The sequence below is a fragment of the Caretta caretta genome, chromosome 14 (genome assembly GCF_965140235.1).
Source record: "Caretta caretta isolate rCarCar2 chromosome 14, rCarCar1.hap1, whole genome shotgun sequence".
In the NCBI taxonomy this organism is placed as follows: domain Eukaryota; kingdom Metazoa; phylum Chordata; order Testudines; family Cheloniidae; genus Caretta; species Caretta caretta.
The window spans coordinates 3,299,676-3,319,640 of record NC_134219.1 but is presented as its reverse complement, the minus strand read 5'-3'; the positions used below and the strand labels follow the sequence as shown (position 1 = coordinate 3,319,640).

Genomic DNA, 19,965 nt, shown 5'->3' with positions numbered 1-19,965 from the left:
TCACTAGCTGTGTTCTTCTTATTTCAGGACATAGACAAGTTTGGCAACGAGATCACTCAGCTGGCTCGCCCGCTCCCTGTGGAGTACCTAATCATAGATGTAAGTATTCGCTGCAGTATTGAGGCAGAGTTCCTTTTGCATCACCGAACCTTCTGAAAAATCCACAAAGTCTGAAGGTTTTAACTCGAGTTTGCTTTCTTTAAACAACTCTTTAAACCTGAGAGTGCAGCAGTCAGCATGCTTTTGTGTGAGTGCAACACTCGGGGGTGGGTGGTGATGTGGTGCCAGAGAAATGCATTTACTTCTCCAAAAGGCGCCGCCTGGAGTGTCTTATTGCTGTTATGAAACAGAATTTATCCATCAAATGAAGGAAGCAGTAATGGATATGCTGGGCATTAAATCACTGGGAGCTAATTAGAAAGCTCCAGTTGTCTCTTTTGTAGCAGTGATTAAGAACACTGCTCATTCCAGTGATGAGCAAGCTGGGTTTGTACTATGAAAAGGCCTACAGCTCCTTCATTGCCAGTTCCTAATGCTTTCATTCTGGAGACTGAATCCTAGTTGCAGTTCTGTGTTCAGGTCCCATCTGCCCACCACTGAATGTGTCCCCCCAGGGAGCAGTGTTGTTTCTTGGGCTATGCATCCTTGAGTGTTGGGAGCCAAAGGGCAATTGGTCTGAGAGTCCTGCCTGCCAACACACTTGGGAGCAGTGTTAAAACTCTGCCACTGTCTTTCAGTTTTAATGGGGGCCTTTCCTGGATGGGAGACTGGGAGGCAGATAATTCAGATGACAGAAAATATTGCGGGAGTGGAGGTGGTGCCACCAATGATTAAATCCATTCAAAGCGACTGGTCCACTCCAGCTGGCGCTAGCGTGAATACAAATGTCCCAAGCGCTGCCCCAGGAAACCCCAGATGTGGGGAAGCAGGTGGACTGGAAACCAAACACTTGCTCTTCCTCTTTGTTGGTTTTTTTCCGTGGGGTGTGTTACTTGTCAAAGCTGCGTTTGGGCTGAAGACTTTGACACGTGATTCCTGCAGTGAAGTATTGCGTTTGGAACAGTGGGACCGATTGTGTGGAGCCCATTCCAATTGACAGCACTGGAATGTATTTATTACCCCGGCAGTAAAGGCATCTGGTTTTGGACTACCTGGGGTGTAATTAAGATGAAAACAGATTGACAGAACATGCCCTTAGGAGGAGTCTGGAATGATGAAAACTGAATTTCTGAAGCATCTTTTTAAAAAATAAAATAAAATAACAAAACCCCTGACCAAGTATTTTTCTGGCTTATATTGCAATGGATGTTATTTCTGCACCTTTGGTGTCAACTACAAACTGCACACATCCCTGGTTGAAAAGCTCTTTGTTTATAAGACTTTAATAGCCACAGAATCAGAGTACAAAGGCACCTTGCCTGCCCACCCGTTCTTCTGACCCACCCACCACCCTCCTTCCAAGTGATGTCAGCAGCAAAGAGGAGGAATATTAGTGAGTCCCAGGATAGTGCGTACAAAGCTCAATTTAATAAAATGCACAAGGCCAGAAGCGGATGGCAAAGTGTTTGTTTGAGCACTACATGGCTCAGTTCCACCCATAAGAATTTAGGAGCCCACTTGCTCGCATGTGAGGCATGTGGTTTCTGAGCCATATTCTCCCCTGCGTTTGGCGAAGTCCCCACCAGCCCATGACGGTATTGGGGGGCCTGGGCTAGCTGACCAAAGAGCGTATCGATGGCAGGGGATTCCAAGATTAGGAGGAGACTCGGAAACCCTGCATCAGAGAGGGGCCTCGTCCTTTGCTGGAATGGCTGATTCCAGTGGCAGAAAGGTGCACGAGATTAGAGACGGGCTGGAGATCCTACTTGGATGCTTAAGCAGTTCGGGAAGTCACTTACCATTTCGATAAAAGCTTGTATCTGCTTCAGTGCTTTTGCTGCCTGTCGTGCAGAGAAAACCTTGTATTTGGAGAAGTGATCTGGGAGAACTCTTTCTTCGTTTCTCAGACGGCCCCAAGTCCCAGCTGCAGATTTCAGTAATGCCTCCCTGTTCCTCTCTAATCCAACCTCCTCGGTGTAATTCTTCCAGTGCATAAAAAGAGCCGGGTACAAGTCGCCAGCCTCAGACGCACAGTTGTCGGATCAGTGGGGGGGAGGTCTGCTGTGCTTCCACAGGCTATCTGAGCCTGCCCATTTTCAGGAGAGAGTTGGATGCCACGCTCGCTATGTTTATGAATGCTGGGGCCAGCCTGGAAAAGGGAAATGTTGATCAAATCTCCTTGGAAATGGGAAAAAGGCTCTAGAAGTTCCACCTAATAATCACTGTGTGGCCTTCATGGCTGAACGCTGCCCTGTGAAGTGCACAGTGTTTCTCAGCCATTGGAGGCAGTGGGCCTAGGTCTCCAGTGCCTGGGAACCAGGCCTGGCCTGTCTACTCAGCATCCCAGCACTGTGCTCTAATAGCTCTTCCTTGGATTTTTAGATTACCACAACTTTCCCCAAGGATCCAGTTTACACGTTTTCTATTTCTCAAAATCCGTTCCCTATTGAGAACCGTGACGTGCTGGGAGAAACTCAGGTAAGGAATGCTTTAAAGTGCGTGTGTCCTACCTGTACAATCATACACATGGATGTAATCTTCTCCATGTGTCCCTTACACTAAGCCCTCTGAAAGGGAACAGCAGTAGAGAGACTGCAGCAGCTGTTCCACTGAGCCGTCTCCTCATAGTTTGATCCACGTTTGGCAATATGCTCAGCAAAACTTCCCTCTCTGAATGCTTTGCACCTCCCTATAAATCATCCCTTCTGGATGTGCCAATCCGCACCCATCCCAGTGATATGAATGAGGCCTTTTTGCTTGCCAAGAATTGCCTCTTGCAAGTAACGTCTAAAAAGGAGCTGCCAGTCCCATGGTGTTTGTTTGATCAAGAATCAGTTAAGAGTGCATCCTGTATGTGACAAACTGCACTGCTTCCCCACACTGCTAGGGGTGGGTCAAACAACATGAAGGGCCTACAGTGGCTCCTGGGTTTAGTGCTGACACCGAGAATGCTGGCTGCTTTTGTGGAATGGTTTTAAAAAGCTGAACTGTTCATTACAGAAAGAGGCAGCTATCAAATTACCCAAGCCACATGTGAGCTGGCAAAATCAGCGGGCATTTTGGGTTACTTGGTAATAGTAATGGTCTGTCCCTCTCAAAAGGGATCTGCGTGGAAAGTAGCAAAGATTTCTTCTGAAATAGTTGGACATAAAATGAATCAGAAGTGCATAGTCCCTGCACAAACACAAACTCCTGCAGAAGCTGTGAGAGAGCCAACTAGAACGTATCACTTAGCAGGTCAGGGTTTTTGCTGTGTAGAGTAGTAGTCAGCGCTGTGCGGGCTGTGTGACTGTACGGTTAGAGGATTCCTCACCCCTGACCCTGGCCTTCTCCCCCTTGCTGTGACGCATTGGCCTCTTCTGCACCTGGCGAGCCTACTCCACTTCAGCGCAATTGGCTGATGGAGGCTTCAGGGGGCATGACCCTGCTAGCCAGCTCACTGTCATTCCGGACGGGGGCACCAAGATTCCACTGGGACATTATCTTCCCATGGCCCCTGTTCCTTCACTGCCCCAAACTGGCGTGGCTCTGAGATGGTGCTGTCTGACTTGCTGCCATTCCGAGTGCTCCAGTGTCTGGGCTCAGCTCTCTATGCCCTGGGGTCTTTCAGATGTCTAAATCATTCCAGATTCCCTTTCTCTGGAAATGTGAAAGGCTGCAATTCAGTCTGCAAGGCTCTCTGATTTCAGGATGTCAGTGAGCATCGCAATTGTGTCTATTGATAGAGGAAGGAATTTTACCAGTATCATCTTTGTCAGTGTATCTGAATGGAAAAATCAAGTTATCACATTGGGGTAAGGAAATATGACTTCTGGATTGTTTTTCTTCCCCTTTCCAATCTCTGCAGGACTTCCACAGCTTGGCCACGTATCTATCTCAAAACACTTCCTCTGTTTTCCTTGACATCATCTCTGATTTCCATCTGCTCCTTTTTCTGGTCACCAATGAGGTCATGCCTCTGCAGGTATGTAATCGAAGACCATGATTTTGGCTAATGACAAAGGCAGATAGGGCTCGCAGTGAGCATCACATTACAGACCGGCACTAACCTCCTCCTCCTCCAGAATCGAGGCAGAAGCATCAGTCGCATGTGCGGTGGAAAGCGCCGTGTGTCTGTTGCGCCCAATCTGAGTTCTCAGACCCAGCTTGTTTGCTGGTTTATCCATAGTTCCTGCTGAGAACATGCAGCTTGACAACTGTCTTTCCTTCTCAGTGACCCTTTTGGTTGGTGGTAAGAAGCTAGATATGTCTGAGTTCTGGAAGTCCTGCTCCGCCTCTGCATGGTGGTGGCTGTGAGAGCAGGGTCCCAGGCGGGATACAGCCGCTTGGCTCCGGCTCGGATAGCTGGAAAGGTTTAAAAGTATTGGAATCAGAAATTCCTGTTATAATGATAACAAGATCAGTCTCACCAAATCTATTCCAGGACAACTACTTCCTGTCTTTGCAGCTCTGGCTGTATTGGCTTGGCACTAGGAGCTTGGCTCCATATCAGGCGCTCCGTTAACATCTGCACCACTCATATTTTCCCATTTGTAAATAACAGACCAACAAGAAAAGCCATGTGTTTTCCAGAAGCTTCGAGAATTCCACAAACTGAGCATGTGTAGCCCAGCTGGGCTGCCAGTGGGCAGCTGGAGATCAGGACCAATCAGGGGGATTTTGTGTGTGTTGTGTTCAGAATTTTGTCCAGAATTTTTTTTTTCTCTTTGTGATAAAAGTGTGAGTGAGCCTTAGCTCTCTTGCAGGTTCACTGCAGCAATGGGCAGCAGCTGCCATTCAGGGGGGCCAGTGGACTGGCTGTTTTAACTCCCTACAGGTGATCTAGTGCTCCTGAAATGAGATGGCTAGAGCCAGACCTAATGTAGGTAGGCACCATACAAGTTTCCCCTGTGTAAACCTACCGATACACCTCAAAACTATTGTCCAAGCCCTCCTGCTATTCCTGCCCTGGACCTCGAGTAAAGTCTCCGTTTCTTGATTAGGTGTATGGTGGCTTCATCCAATTCTGCTAAGTTTTACAGCCTAACATTAATACAAAGTTACTAGATACTTCTGGCCCACTTTTCTGTGCAGAGGGGTGCAACAAGTGACTTTTGGCTCCAGCATATATTCATTTATAGATTGTAAAGCCAGAAAGGACCACTGTGATCATCTGATCTGATATAGACACGCCCTGAATTAATTGCTCTAGCTTCTGTTTGGCCAAGTGTTGGGGTATGTCAGCCCTGGGGAGAAACTAGAAGCTGGGAGGGTCCGCTTGCTTGTGTCCCCAGAATGGCACCTTTGTAAAAGGGTGAAAGATCAAACTAAAGGGTTTGGGGTTTTTTTAGAATTCCTGGCAGCCACTGGGGAATAAACTCACTATGGAGCTTGGAGTGCTGGGGGCAGGGCTTGCAGGAGCGCAGCCCTGGTCCGTGTGCGCTGGGTTGAGACTTGTGTGCTCTCTCGTACAGGACAGCATCAGCTTGCTGCTGGAGGCAGTGAGGACCAGGAACGAGGAGCTGGCGCAGACCTGGAAGAAATCGGAGCAATGGGCCACCATTGAACAGCTCTGTAGTGAGTCCCCAGAATCCTGTGACTGAGTCACATCTCCCTTCCAGACCAGCAAGGGGGGGCAATGAAGCAGTTTGCCTGGGCTGGCTGCCGAGTGGCAAAGCCGTGCACCCACGGGACAGAGTGTGGGAATGAGCTGGTTCCCAAGGCCAGCAGTGGCTCAGAGCCCTGGGGGCCCAAGCAGTACCCACCTCCTGGGCCAAAGTCAGGAGCGCCACTGGAGGGCTGTGGCGTGAAGCAGAGCCCCCCAGTCCTCGTGCTTTGCGGTAGGGAGGTGGCCCTGGAATTGCTGGTCTGAGTGCTGTTAGACTGGCCTGATTTATCTGAGCCAATCCTAGATCTGTGAGACAGAAGTACTGAAATCTCTGTGTACCCTTGTCTGCCTCAGTCTCCTGCCTGGGATAGGTGTTGTGACATCACAGCGGCAAGCAGTCTGCCATGCAACGACCCACCCCGTTTGGTCAGACACCTGCTGATGCTTAGCACAGAACCCAGCCCACTGTCTGGGTGCAAAGGCACAGGCGTGGGGAATGCAGGTTTAGTACCATGAGCTTCTCTGGCCTCTAAGCTGAGGCAGGAGAGACTGCTGGTTTTAGACTCGGAGGTCCCAAGGTCAGGCCCTGCCACTCCCCCTCCTGCCTCCACTCCTCCCCTCTTCCCAGCCTTGAGCTCTGCTCTGTTTCTCCCTTACAGGCACAGTTGGAGTCCAAGTCTCAGGGCTCCATGAATATGGTGCCATGGGCAGTTCAACACATGCTGCATCCTCAGCCATGTGGGCTTGCCAACACTGCACCTTCATGAACCAGCCCGGCACAGGCCACTGCGAGATGTGCAGCCTTCCCAGGACCTAGCCCCTGCTGCTTGGAGCAAGGGGCAGACTTAAAAATACAGAGGCAAACCCGTTAAAAAGCAGGATGGTTTCTCACGCCCCCTTCCCCGTAACCATGCGCCACAAGGGGCAGACCAAGTGAGGGGGGGCTGCCATGTCTGTGTCTCCAATTGCAGGACTCTCGGCACTGTCCTTTCCGGGCCCTAGCGATAGGGAGGGGAGGCCAGCTGGCTGCTGGTGGGATTTCATCTGGAACGCCCCGCGCTGTTAGCCCGGCATGAGGAGACCCTTCGCTTCGGTGTCCACACACTCAGCTCCCCCGAGATCTCCCTGCGCTGTCGTCCTCTGACTGGCTATCCTGCCCTCTCCAGGGGCTCTCTCTAGGCTTTGTGCTGCCGTCAGAGGCTGATCCAGTTAGACGGCAGCTGCTTCTCCCTCTGAGCTGAGCGAGCTCCGGTGCGCAAGGCAAAGTGGGGTGGCTGGGCTGGCCATTTCCACAGGTGCATGGCAGCAAGGGGCTGACCTCCCTCTAGTAGCTTGCATGATGTGCAGCTCCCCTATGCCGGCCTGGGAGGAAGTGATGTTGTAGGCATGGCTTGGTCCCACAGCCGCTCTTAGCAGGGGATCACTGTCCCCCTCCCCAGCACTCCTCCTCCAATGCCTGGTTTGTTTGTCAGTGGTCGGCTCTTCTCCAGTGGTTTTCTGTAGCCCTCGGTGCCTGACTCGGCTGAGCCTCCACCATAATTACAGCGTTGACTAAATGGTCTGCAGCTGGAGGACGTACGATGCGCACCAGTGCTGGGCCAGGAGCAAAGCTGCCACGCCCCAGCACTCATCTGCAGTGCTTGTGGTCCTCTTGGCATCCGAGTGGAGAGCTGGCGTCCCTTTGTGTACCCAAGAGCCCTGTCCCTCTTGGGTGACCCCTCACTGCAGCCCAGAAGCACGGTGAGCTGCCTCTCTCCACAAAGCGGATTTGGCAGTCGCGTTTCGGCTCTCCCCTGCCTAGGGCCATGGCATCCTGATTGAAAGGGCATGCGGGGCAGGGTGGGCTGGGTCTGCTCCTGCTTGCTAGATCTCCCAAGGGCCAACGAACAAGCAGAGGGAGCTCGCTGTCCCAGACCAGAGGTGGGGCTAGGCACCTTGGCTTATCGCTTTTGTTAAAGCGGTGGGTGGGCAGCCTGGGCCCATGGGGGCAGCCGCCCCAGCTCTGTGGAGCAGGCATCCTTTGACTCACGCCTTTCTCCCTTAAGGACACAGCCCACCATAGGGTGCAAGCCGGGCACAGCAACACAGTGCATGCTCCTTCCATTACTACAGCCTTGCATTTAGTGCCGTCTCCTCCATCTGCCAGCCACTGTGTCGTCCCTTGGGGGCTGCCCGGGAGGAGCTGCTTCCCTTGGCCATCTCCCCCCTACAGCGTGAGGCTCTGGCGCTTAGGAAGCAAATGTAACTTGTAAGTCTGCTTTGCATTAGCAAGTGCAGGGCCTGGCTCCAGCACAGACAAGGCACCCATTCTGCATTAGACCCCCCCAGGCCTGGGCTGGCTTCTTTTCCTTTTGGCTGCTTGGTAGTTAGCCCCAGTCCTGCAGCCAGAGCCCAGGTGCCCAAGCAAAGGGAAGAGCCCCACACCTTTGTTTTCAGCAGCTGATCCGCTCCACTGAAGCGAAATGAGCCCCATCACAAACATGCAGCATGTTCCATCCTTCCAACTTGCCTGGGTCTGCTCGCAGCAGTCCAGTCTTGATAGGTGCTCTTTAGTGTCTGACGTTCAGAGCTGGCCTTGGGGGCCACAGCAGGGGTGTTTGTGGGGGCCAGGCCACAATGGGCAGGTCTCCCACTAAATCACCACTCTCTGCTCTCCCTTTACATTTAGACCCGTGGTGGCGGCGGCGGCTGCTGCTCCTGTTTTTAACCACACTGGGGCAGAATTGCAGGTCTTGTTCTTCCTCTGCTTGCGCATTAGTGACCTTAATAGCATCCCAGCTGGCCAGCCCCTGAGCCCAGGCTAGACACGTCTGTTAGCATGGGGAAGTGCCATTTGAAAGCCTGCCTTTCCCCCTCCCAGGGTCTTGCTGAGGTGGAGTCTGACCCTCTGCGACCCCACTGTGGCATTTTGGCCTGTTTGCTATTCCCGGAGCAGCACCCGGCCCCTGGGGTTCGCTGCCTCTCTCCAATTGTACTCATTCAAACGCCCCAACGTTTCCTGGGCTGCATTGTAAGGAACCCCTTCCCAGCTGTTCAGAGAGGCCCTTGCTCTCCAAAGAGAACCATGGTGGCCATCAGCAGCTCGGTTGAAACGGGAGGAGCGGGTCCCCTTGGCAGGATAATGCTGCAAGTTTGTTTCCTCCCAGACTGATAGGGGAACTAGGACTGGCTGATCATAATGGGTCAAACACCCTTGGTACCCCATCAGCCAGGGCTCCCCCTTTTCCCCTCTCCAGGAGGCCAGTAGTGGGGTGGGCAAGCTGGGGGGAGGGGGGAACGACACAGTTTGACTTCTCACAGCTCATCCCCGCACTCTCCATGGCAGTGCGGATGCATCCCACCCCCTTCACTGCAACCCATGAACAGCTGGCAGGAGTGACATGGTTTCTACCCTTCGCAGTGGAAGGGTCCTTCGCGCCATCCTGCTGCTGTTTGAAGAGTAGTCGATTGCTGCCTGGCTGTGTTTGCCGGGAGGGCAGGCGGCTGTCTGTCTGTCTCTGGGTTTGTGTGTCAATCTCCTGGGCCATGGCTGCTCTTGCTTTTCTGTGCGCTTCGGCTTGCAGAGGTGTGCGTGTTGGGCGTGGACTGGAGTTACCTTAGTTAAAGCCCTGCAAGTAAAATCTAATAAAAGCGCCTGAAATGTGAACAAGGCTGCTGGCCTCTGCTGTGTTTATTGGCCCACCCCAGCCGGAATCCTGCGTGGTTCTCTGACCCAAGCTGAGCAGCTGCCTCCAGCCTGTTTGCCTGTGTGCGCCGCTGCTCGGTGCGGAGTTGGCAGCAGTGAGGCTGTGCGGCTGCGTAGGCTGGTGGGGGCATGAGGGGTTGGATAGCCAGGCCTGTGTTGTCAGCACGTAAAGACACGTTACCGTGGGGCCTGCACCAGGCAAGGGCAGTGGGTCCTGGCTCCCAAGGAGCATCCTGCACTGTGCCCCAAGGAAGCTTCGTCCAGCAGGTAAAGAAACAATCCAGCCCTCCCCGCTGCACAGCCGCCTCCTGCCTGCAGGGCCTGGGAGCAGAGCAACGGGGCTGGGGCTCGGGGAGCAGCTCACCCGCGGCTAGGGGCTCCAAGGAGTCCTGCCTTTGGGGGGAGCAATTCTGCATCCACTTCTGCCCACGGGCCAGTCTCAGACACCCTGAAACTTGGCCCCTGCTGTATGTGGCATAACCACAAATGGAAATAACGCTCGTCGGTAATCTGAGCTGAACGGCCACAGGGGTGGGGGAGCAGAATAAAGCCGCTGGATGGTGCAGTGGGGCGAGAGCGGCTGGACCAGGTTAGTTCCCCACTCCCCAACAGGGCACCAGCAGCTATCTGCTTCGCCACGGCCCAGGACTGGAGTAGCCGGGACGGCTGCCAGCTCGGAGGCAGGTGTCTGGCAGTGCTGTGGGGATCCGGAGCCGGCAGGGGAGGACTGACACAGCCTAGGGATGGGAGCCCAGGGCAGAGGCAGCAGGGGAGGCAGCTGGGCTTCAGGGAGCGAGGACCGGGAGCCAGTCCCAGCCGGCCTTCATTTGGGTCAGCTGGCATTTTAAAAAGGGAAGTGGTGGCTGGGGTTGGCGGGCAGTGGGGAAGGCCTGGCCTGGGGCTGGGGCAGAAGAACAGCCTCCTTGGCTAGCTCAGTAAGACCTTAAACCCTGTCTGGCCCAGGCCACCTGCCAGCGCTGGGGAGCTGAGCTGGCTCTGCGGCCGTGCTGAGTAGACGGGGCAGCGTCCCACTCCGCCACCCTAGCAGGAGGGGTTAGAAGCCTGAAAGGAGCCAGGCCTGGGCCTCAAGATGGGTGACTTGTACCTCTCCTCCTGCAGCCGTCGGCAGGCCTCTGCCCCTCGGGACATGGCCCGATGCTGAAAGGAGGGTGCGATGGCTGCTTTCCTCCCCGAGACGGTGGCAGGAGCTCTGCGGAAACACTGGCCTTGCTGCGTGGCAGGGGCTCCCCAACCGCGCTACTAGGCCACTCGCCTGCTATGGTCGATCCAGCCCCGACTGCCAGCGTAACGGGGGTTTCTTCCCCTGCTGGGCCCTGGGGGGGAACAGGCTGTGAGCAGGAGCTTAGAGCATCCCCAGGAGCCATGACGAGAGAGCCTGGAACCGCCCTCGTTCACGGGCGATGGGCTCTCTGCTGTGCACTGCAGGGTGGTGGCAGACCGGACCCCACCCAGGCACCATGCCTCCCGGCTGCCTCCCCGCTGCCCCCGCGACCCGCAGGACGGGTTCAGCGAGCGACTGGTGCCCAGGGTGCAGCTGCGCTAGGCTGCACCGTGGCAGTGGAGGTTAAAATCCAGCTGGCCCGAGGGAGACTGCTCCATAAACCCTGACTTAGCTCCACAACGTGGTAGCTACGAAGCATTTTGAAAGTGGCTTTTTCTCTGATCGTTATGTGTAAACCACCCCCACCCCCTGCAGCCCCAGTGCAGCCGTGAGCCTGGCTCACCAAGCCTCCGCCCGCAGAGCTAAGCCTCCCCTTGAACGCTGGAGGGGACCAGCTGCACCAGCCTCAAGCTGGGAGCCAAGGGCAGAACTTGGGTGTGTGAAGCTGAAGTTTTGGTTCTTGGGGTGGATTTGCGGGGTGGGGGTGGGGGTGTTGGTCACGTCCTTTGCAAAAGGGAGGGGCAGTTGCACCAGGTGAGGGCTGAGGTATGTGGGCATATCTCTGGTGCTCTGCCCCACAATCACCACTCTCCCCTGCAGCTGAGCTGAGGGGGGCTGCAGCCGGGGTGGCAGGAGCACCCACGGTTCATGCAGAACGAAGGCACTAAGGTCCGAACCTGGCCTTTGCGAAGCCACGTCCATGCTCGGGGCCTCCCCCAGCTGCCCACAGCAGTGCAGGCTGGGAACGCAAGTACAGGCCGGGCACCAGCGCTGGGCAGAGCAGAGCCGAGCCGAATAGGGCTAGGCGAGATGGTGCCTCTTGATACGGCTTTCAGGGGCGATGCAGCAGTGGTGGGAACCCTTGAGGGGAAAAGCCACCTGCAGACACAGGTGAGGCGCTGTGGCAGGAGGCTATGGGGCAGCCTCGTTTCACACCGTGGGGTGGCCACTGCGAGAGAGGGGCACTCTGCTGCCTTGAGCACACACGAGAGACACCTGGTCATTTCATGGCCCCCGTTGTGTGCAGAGCTCTGCCCAGAACAGAGGCGACGACGCGGCTGCAGTGGGCACGGCGGGGCCGGGTGGTGCCATGGTTCTGGGCACCAAATCTAAAGCTATCCGCGTGCAAGGAGCGGCATGAACTGACAGGGCAGCGAGACGCTTCACAGCACCACAAGCCATCGAGGAGAATCACTCCCCTCGCCATCAAAATGCTGCTGTCTCTGGGGTGGGATGTGGCGTTATTAGAAGGTCAGTGGAGTGGCCGAGGGCAGGAACCAAAGGACCATCCCTTCTCCAGAGCATGAGGCTGTGGAAGGCAGCACGGAATCAGCGGGGCAAAGGCTGAAGAGGAGGCCCAGGGTTCTTACAAAGCAGCCCGGGAAACCTTTAGAGTGCAAGTGACCAGATGCCCCCCTCGCAGCCCTTCTGAGCCAGGGCCACCCTGGGCATGGCTCTTGGCTCCTGATGTGCCCCCCCACTTGCCAACCCCACTTCCTGCAGCCCTGGCTTTCTCCCCTCTGGCCCAGCCCGGCCTGGGAACCTGCCAGCAGGCCCCAGCCCAAGGTTCCAGCCATTCGTGCCTCCTCGGCATCCCGGGGGTTCACAAGGGCCTTGGCTCCTCCAGGGATCCCCGCAGGCTCTGCCCTGTCCGTGCTGTACCCGGCGCAGGGGCAAAGGGTCACTGCTGCTGTTAACTGGACTCCTGGGAGGTGGCGTGACCGTGTGCCAAGGCCAGAGTTGGTGCTGGGTCAGAGGCGGGATGAAAACTCCAGCCCCTCGAGTCAGGACAGACTCCCCCCATTCCCCCCTGAAGTCAAACCACAGCAAAGGCTGCTGTAACCGCAGCGCTGCACCTCCCGCTGTTGCCGTCTGCTGTGCGGTCTCCCCAGCCAGCTCCCACCGCCCGGGGAGGGGCCCACAGCCATGCTCCGTGCTCTCCCCATGGCTTCCTTTTCCCCAGGGAGCAGGAAACGGCAGCTCGCAGGCCCCGTGGCAGGCCAGGCGGATCTGTTTGCAATCAGCAGCACAGCTGCCAGGCCCACATCTGGCGTGGCTGCCTTCCAGGGCAGCGTGTTAAAAGGGGACGGAGGGAGGCAGATCGGAGCCGGCGAGAGAAGGGGGAGCTGAGACTAGAAAGGGCAGCCACTGCCTCTCTCCGCACCGGCCCAGGATCTCAGCGCAGCAGGTAGGAGAGGGAAAAACTCCCCTTGGCTCAGCTCGTCCTGGCCTGGCTCACATGCGGCACCAGCCCTTCCCCACCAAGTGCGTGCCAGACCCCTCTTGGCTTGGGGCAGAGCGCTCGGAGGGCGTCTCCGCTGCTGGCTAGGGCGAGGGGTTCCGCACCAGCGGCTCAAGGCTGGCACCGGGTGGAGGTGCTCCAGGGGGGCCCGGGCCCTGATCAGGCATTGCCTGGTGTTAGCAGGGCTGGGGGCTTTCTGGGGGCACTGCCCTTGCCACTCATCCTCTGCCACCTCGCTAGAGCCGGGGGCTTGGGCAGTGAGAAAGATCCTGTCTCCAAGCAAAGGTGATGAGAGCTGGGAAGGGAACCGACAGACCGAGGGACCCTGGGGCCCTTCACTGCCAGCCTCTGGCTAATGCTCTGTCCCCAGCTGCCCCAGGCAGCTCAGAAATCGCCATGGAAGCGATTCCACTTTGAGCATGGAGGTTGTCCCCTGCCCGCCCCGCCCCATGCCACAGTGCCCAGGGCCTGGTTCCTGCGGGGCTCCCGCCGGGAGATTTACGGGTGGGACACTCGTAAGATCAGGAATCCAGAGGGGATGGGCTAAAGATTGCACAAGGCCCGAGATGTTTGTGGCCCAATGTCTGCGTGTCGGCCGTCCCCAGAGGGACGTATTCCTGGAGGTTTCATCACATGGCAATTTTTAAATCTTCGGTGCCTGCAGACTCCAGGACAATCCTGGAGGGTTGGCACCCTACATGCTGGAGTGTGGCCAGTGGGAGGGGACACAGCAGAAGAGGGGACACGCTTGGGGCATGGCCCATGGGGGGTGCCCTCCAGCCAGGGCCTGTGGAGGTGGTTGTGAGGGGGGCGTGCTCGGGGTGGGGCCGGTGGGAGTGTGGTTGTGAGGGGGGTGTGCTCGGGGCGGGGCCGGAGGGGCCGGTGGTTGTGGTGAGGGGTGTGCTCGGGGCGGGGCCGGTGGGAGTGTGGTTGTGAGGGGGCGTGCTCGGGGCGGGGCCGGAGGGGCTGGTGTTTGTGGTGAGGGGTGTGCTTGGGGCGGGGCCGGTGGTTGTGGTGAGGGGTGTGCTCTGGGCAGGGCCGGTGGGAGTGTGGTTGTGAGGGGGCGTGCTCAGGGCGGGGCCGGAGGGGCTGGTGGTTGTGGTGAGGGGTGTGCTTGAGGCGGGGCCGGTGGTTGTGGTGAGGGGGGGCGTGCTCTGGGCAGGGCCAGTGGGAGTGTGGTTGTGAGGGGGGTGTGCTTGGGGCGGGGCCGGTGGGGGTGTGGTTGTGAGGGGGGCATGCTCGGGGCGGGGCCGGAGGGGCTGTCTGTGCTGATCTCTCCCCGATCCCTCTCCTCGCCCAGAGGACCATGAAGTGGTTTCTCCCCGTCCTGCTCTGCGTGGCTCTCAGCTGTGCCGCAAAGCGAAGGCAGCAGCCGGCAGAATGGGACTACAGATCCGAAGGTAAAACTGCCCCCCCAGGATCTCAGAGCGGCTTTACTCATTTGGCCCATGGTGGCTGCAGTCACAGGGCTGGGGGCCCAGCCACGGAGCCGCAGCTCCCAGCTGACCCCAAGTCACCTCCGTCCCTGTGGGCTCTGCCAGGGAGAGGTGGCCGCTAGTTCAGACCAGGACTCCTGGGTCCGTGGAAGCTCTGCCAGTTCCGTGCTGTGTGACTTTGAACCCACTCGTTACCCCTTTGTGCCTCAGTTTCCCCGCTCGATGACAGGGCTGATAACCCTGTGCTCCCTCCCAGGGCTGGGAAGGGGAATGAGCGCATCTGTGCTGTGCTTTGGGATCCCCGGATGGACAGTGCTAGGGACGAGCAATGGACGTGGGAATCATGGTGTCTCTCAGGGAAGTGGCCAAAGCCAGGAGCTGGAGCTGTCATGGTCCTGGGGCCAGGGAGGGGAGGGGCTCTGTGGGCCCGGCAAGCCTTCCCCAGCTCTAGTCGCTGGCTCCAGGTCCCCCAGCAGCTGGGGCTGTCATGGGCCCCATTGCTCCCGTGGGTTTGTCTCCTTCCCAGCTGAGAAGGTGAGCCTGAGGGGATGTGCCAACCTCACCGTGGTCCTGGACAACTGGAAATTCGCCATTGTGACCGAGATCAAGAACCTGCTCCTGTACGACCACCAAACCGTGCTCCCCGACTATGGCAGGTGAGCTGGGGCGCCGGGAGGCTCCGACAGGCAGCTCAACTGCAGGAGCCAGCTGATGCCAGTGCCTGCCGCATGCTGACCGAGCCGACAAGGCTCACCGGGCCTGGGTCCCACTCCAGATGCGGGCCCACGAGAGCGGCGCTTGGGGTGTCTAGTTGCTAATGGACGTGCGTCCAGGCTCCACAGGGCACTGCTGGGGAGACGCTGGGCTGGACCCGGCCAAGGGGGTGGGGTGGGAAGCTCTCAGGGTGCCTTCCCTGGCTATGCCTGACCAGCTAGTGCTGGGGCGGGGGGGGCAAGGTCCCCCGTTCTTGCAGGAGGCATGGGGGGGCTATACAACTCTGTGCAGCCTGGGGGGAAGCTCATGCCCTCCCTCACTGTCCCACCATAGGATTAACTCCCTTTCCGAAGCCCTCGATGACCTCTACAAAGAATTCAATGCGCTGAAGGGCCGGCTGGGGGAGCTGAGCACCCGCTTCGAGGGGGTGGAGGCCTTTATGGATGAGATGAACACAAGCAGAGGCCAGACTCCAGCCAAGCCTCCCATCAGGGCCGCCCAGCCAGAGGCTGACAAACCCGTGGCTGCGACCCCAGCAAAGCGCCGCCGGGTCCTGGTCAGGAACAACCGGAAGCCTGTGGAGCAGCCAGGGGATGGGTCTCAGTAGGGACAGCCCCAGCCGCACTCCTCGGGGACCAGAAATGCTGCGGACTTTCCCATGCGTTTAGAAGCTGCATGTGTCTTTCTTTCTTCCCTAAAGAGACATTTCCCCGCAGGTGGCTGCAGCCGGGAGCCGGGCACCTGGGCGTTCCCCAGCCCTCTGGATCAGCACGAACTCCTAAGTGGGGCACGACGTGGCACTTCCCGCTCACTGCCCCGCATCTGCTGTGTCACCAGCAGGGTGGACGCAGGCAGGATCCACTGAATCATGTCCTGGGGGGAGCTCCTGGACCCAGAACTTGGCTCTGAGGAGGGACCCTGCAACCAGGTGTTGTGCCCACAACCGGGACCAGGCAGCAGTGCCATGAGCTGCAGGGAGCGTGGGTCTCTTTGGATCCAGACTTAATCCACCGCTGGCTGTACTGAAGCACACAGTGGGGCTTGTGGGAGGGGAGCTGGAGGGACGGGGGAAGCTGGGATCCCACCTTCTGGCAGGAGAAAGGTGCCCATTGGCTCTGGACGGCACAGCGGGTCAGGTACTTGCCTCTCGCATGTGGAGTGAGTTTAGGGGGTCTTGGGCTCATCCCTCCCCCCCTGAATTTGCTCACTGCATAAAATAAACCGTGGGGCCAGCTTGGCCCAGACTGCTGTGGGACTGGAGTCAGGGGCTGAGAGGGAGCATTGGCCTGGGTGCGTGGGGGAGGCTGGTGGGCACCTGCAAAGCCCAGGCCAGCCAAGCTCACCCTTCGCTTGCACAACCAGGTGAATTCTTTACTAGCTGGATCTGGCTCTCCATGTCCGACAGCTGCATTCCCCTGGGCTTGAGAAGCCCACCTGAAATCAGCCAGGCCTAGCCATGTGTGTGTGCGGGGAAGGGCCTTATGCACAGGCAGCCCTAGGAAACCCGTCAACGGGGTGTGGGACTGGGGCTGCAGGTGCAAGCGATCTGGGCCCAGGCTGTTCTGACAGCCTGTGCCGTGGTGTGTGTGGGTGGGAGGAGGGCTTGGCTCAGTCTGCTGGGCTCTAGGGGATACAGTTGAGCCCTTCCTTGATTTTTTTCCCTCAACGGGAGGGAGGGTGGAGAACCCGCCCCTCGCACCACATGGCTGGCTGCCCCTCCAGCCGCTTGCTCGCGGGTGAGACGCCCTCGTTTCTGGAACATTCAAGTTTTGAGGCCAAACAAACAAACAAAAATCTGGGAAATTAAAGGACCTGCCAGTTCCGCTTGCTTCGTTCCCGCCCCTCCCCGGGAGCCAGACCCCACGAGGGGGGAGACGCGGGGACATCAGGGCCGGCGGATCGCCAAGCTGCCACGTCGCCAACTGTCCCTGATGTGCCGCAGCTGGCTAGCGAGTGATGCAGCCACCCGGCCTGGGGGGAGAGCTGCAGGCGCTGCCCCCCCCCCCCCCCGCGCCCCCTCAGCCCTTGGGGCTGACAAGCCCCACGGCCTGCATTTCACATTCAACTCGATGAGGTGCAGGAGGCTCAAAACACCAGCATTTTGGAGCCGCGAGAGCAAATCTGGCTTGGGGCCCCAGAGGAAATAGCAGTGTCTGGGCCTTGCTCCAGCCCCTAGTGCAACTAGAGAGGCCTGGGGACGCCACGGGCCAGGGCCACGCCAATGCCAGCTCGCCCATCACTTCGCCTGGCTGTAATCACAAGCTCCTGCTCTCTCGCTTTCACAAGTATATCTGGCGTTCTTTCCCGCTGCGCTGCCCAAGTCCCTTGCGCACGTGGGGCCAGGGCGCAGCAGGGTGGAGTTCATGTACCGTCTTCAAATAAAGACCTTTCTGTTACCGTCACTGCTTTCTCCTGCTGGAATCTTAACCGAAGTCAGCAAGCAGCCCCCGGGCCGGCCAGAGGCCAGCACGGCTGTGATCCTGGAGGAGAGACGGCCGCCCCCGCCCTCCTGACGCGTCTCCCGCTGCTACTTACCGCTAGCCCTGCACACTGCACACACCCCTGGGAACGCCAGCCAGACACGAGTGCCTGCTGAGTTGGTTTCAGCCAGGCGATGGCCTGAGCTCTCGCAAGGAACCTTCGGAGACTCCCAGCCCTTTCCCGAGCCGAGTTCTGCCGGTGGAAGGGCCTGGCAGGGGGTTGTCTGGCCTCAGTTCTCGGTTGATGATTTAAAGCCAGCCAAGGGCAGGCGTCTCCAACTCCTCGTCCCCCTCTTTTGATCCCCACCACAAGCAGTACTAACTGGCCCCCATCTCAGCAGCAAGGCTGGCCCAGGGCTGATCTGGCCAGCCACTCAAGTCCCTTCTCGCTGCTACTGGCCCTTCTCAGGCAGGGTGGCAAGGCGTACAGGAGACCATCACGGCCCTCTCGCTGTGCTGGGGTGAACAGAGGGCTGCCGCTTGGCACCCTGCCATCTGCGGATCCCAAATGCTTCACAAAAGGGCAGTGGTGTCATTCCTCCCAATGCAGGGGGGAAACTGAGGCAGGGAAGGGCGTTTCCCTAAAGCTGTACAGCTAGTCTGGTAGAGCTGGGAAGTGGATCTTGGACTCCCAACTCCTAGCCCTATGCCCTCCCCAGGGGTCTGCGCTGCCCTCGCTCTCTGGGGCAACTCCAGCCAGCCAGAGCATGTTGGAAACATTCAGCCTGTCCCAGCTCCTAGCCCTGCTCCTGCTGGAGCTAGCCCTGTGCTCCCAGCACAGCTTCCCTGCTTTCAGGGCAACCAATGGCCCCCCTCTGGCCAGCCCTCAACCTCCCCTTCCCCTGTGGCAGTCGCTTGGTGCCACCTTGTGGTGCCCCAGAGCTGGGCAAGGGGGTGGGCTGGCATCACCCCCCTGCAGGCAGGTCTCTCTGAAAAGGGGGGTTGATAATGTGGGGCTCACACTGCAGATTTTGTGGAGCTGGGCGTGTCTGAGCCCCATTGCAGGGCAATCAACAGAGCACTGGATCAGTACTGCGTGGAGAGGGGCTGGGAGCCAGGACACCTGGGTTCTCTCCCTTGCTGTGGGAGGGGAGTGGCGGGCAGGGAGCCAGGACGCCTGGGTTCTCTCCCTTGCTGTGGGAGGGGAGTGGGATGTAGTGGTCACAGTAGTGGGGGCTGGGAGCCAGGACGCCTGGGTTCTCTCCCTGGCTCTGGGAGGGGAGTGGGGGCTGGTGGTTATGGGGGGGGGCGGGGCAGGGAGCCAGGACTCCTGGGTTCTCTCCCTGGCTCTGGGAGGGGAGTGGGGCGTAGTGGTAAAGGGGGGGCGGGGCAGGGAGCCAGGACTCCTGGGTTCTCTCCCTGGCTCTGGGAGGGGAGTGGGGGCTGGTGGTTATGGGGGGGTGCGGGGCAGGGAGCCAGGACTCCTGGGTTCTCTCCCTGGCTCTGGGAGCGGAGTGGGGCGTAGTGGTTACGGGGGCGGGGCGGGGTGGGGAGCCAGGACTCCTGGGTTCTCTCCCTGGCTCTGGGAGGGGAGTGGGGCGTAGTGGTTACGGGGGGGGGCGGGGCAGGGTGCCAGGACTCCTGGGTTCTCTCCCTGGCTCTGGGAGGGGAGTGGGGGCTGGTGGTTATGGGGGGGTGCGGGGCAGGGAGCCAGGACTCCTGGGTTCTCTCCCTGGCTCTGGGAGGGGAGTGGGGCGTAGTGGTTACGGGGGGGGGCGGGGCAGGGAGCCAGGACTCCTGGGTTCTCTCCCTGGCTCTGGGAGGGGAGTGGGGCGTAGTGGTTACGGGGGGGGGCGGGGCAGGGAGCCAGGACTCCTGGGTTCTCTCCCTGGCTCTGGGAGGGGAGTGGGGGCTGGTGGTTATGGGGGGGTGCGGGGCAGGGAGCCAGGACTCCTGGGTTCTCTCCCTGGCTCTGGGAGGGGAGTGGGGCGTAGTGGTTACGGGGGCGGGGCGGGGCGGGGCAGGGAGCCAGGACTCCTGGGTTCTCTCCCTGGCTCTGGGAGGGGAGTGGGGCGTAGTGGTAAAGGGGGGGCGGGGCAGGGAGCCAGGACTCCTGGGTTCTCTCCCTGGCTCTGGGAGGGGAGTGGGGCGTAGTGGTTACGGGGGCGGGGCGGGGCGGGGCAGGGAGCCAGGACTCCTGGGTTCTCTCCCTGGCTCTGGGAGGGGAGTGGGGCGTAGTGGTAAAGGGGGGGCGGGGCAGGGAGCCAGGACTCCTGGGTTCTCTCCCTGGCTCTGGGAGGGGAGTGGGGCGTAGTGGTAAAGGGGGGGGCGGGGCAGGGAGCCAGGACTCCTGGGTTCTCTCCCTGGCTCTGGGAGGGGA

The 19,965-nt window shown here is 58.8% G+C and overlaps 1 protein-coding gene across 1 annotated transcript in view; it reads left to right on the top strand.

The window, feature by feature from the left end:
- NPLOC4 (NPL4 homolog, ubiquitin recognition factor) overlaps positions 1-9,336 on the top strand; it is a 42,244-nt gene extending 32,908 nt beyond the window's left edge. Inside the window, exons 13-17 of the mRNA XM_048817718.2 lie at positions 28-99; positions 2,482-2,577; positions 3,947-4,063; positions 5,553-5,655; positions 6,346-9,336. Of these exons, the coding sequence (XP_048673675.1) occupies positions 28-99; positions 2,482-2,577; positions 3,947-4,063; positions 5,553-5,655; positions 6,346-6,503 (546 nt within the window). The 3' untranslated portion in view covers positions 6,504-9,336. The remainder of the gene's footprint in view (positions 1-27; positions 100-2,481; positions 2,578-3,946; positions 4,064-5,552; positions 5,656-6,345) is intronic.
- The last annotated feature ends 10,629 nt before the right edge of the window (positions 9,337-19,965 follow it).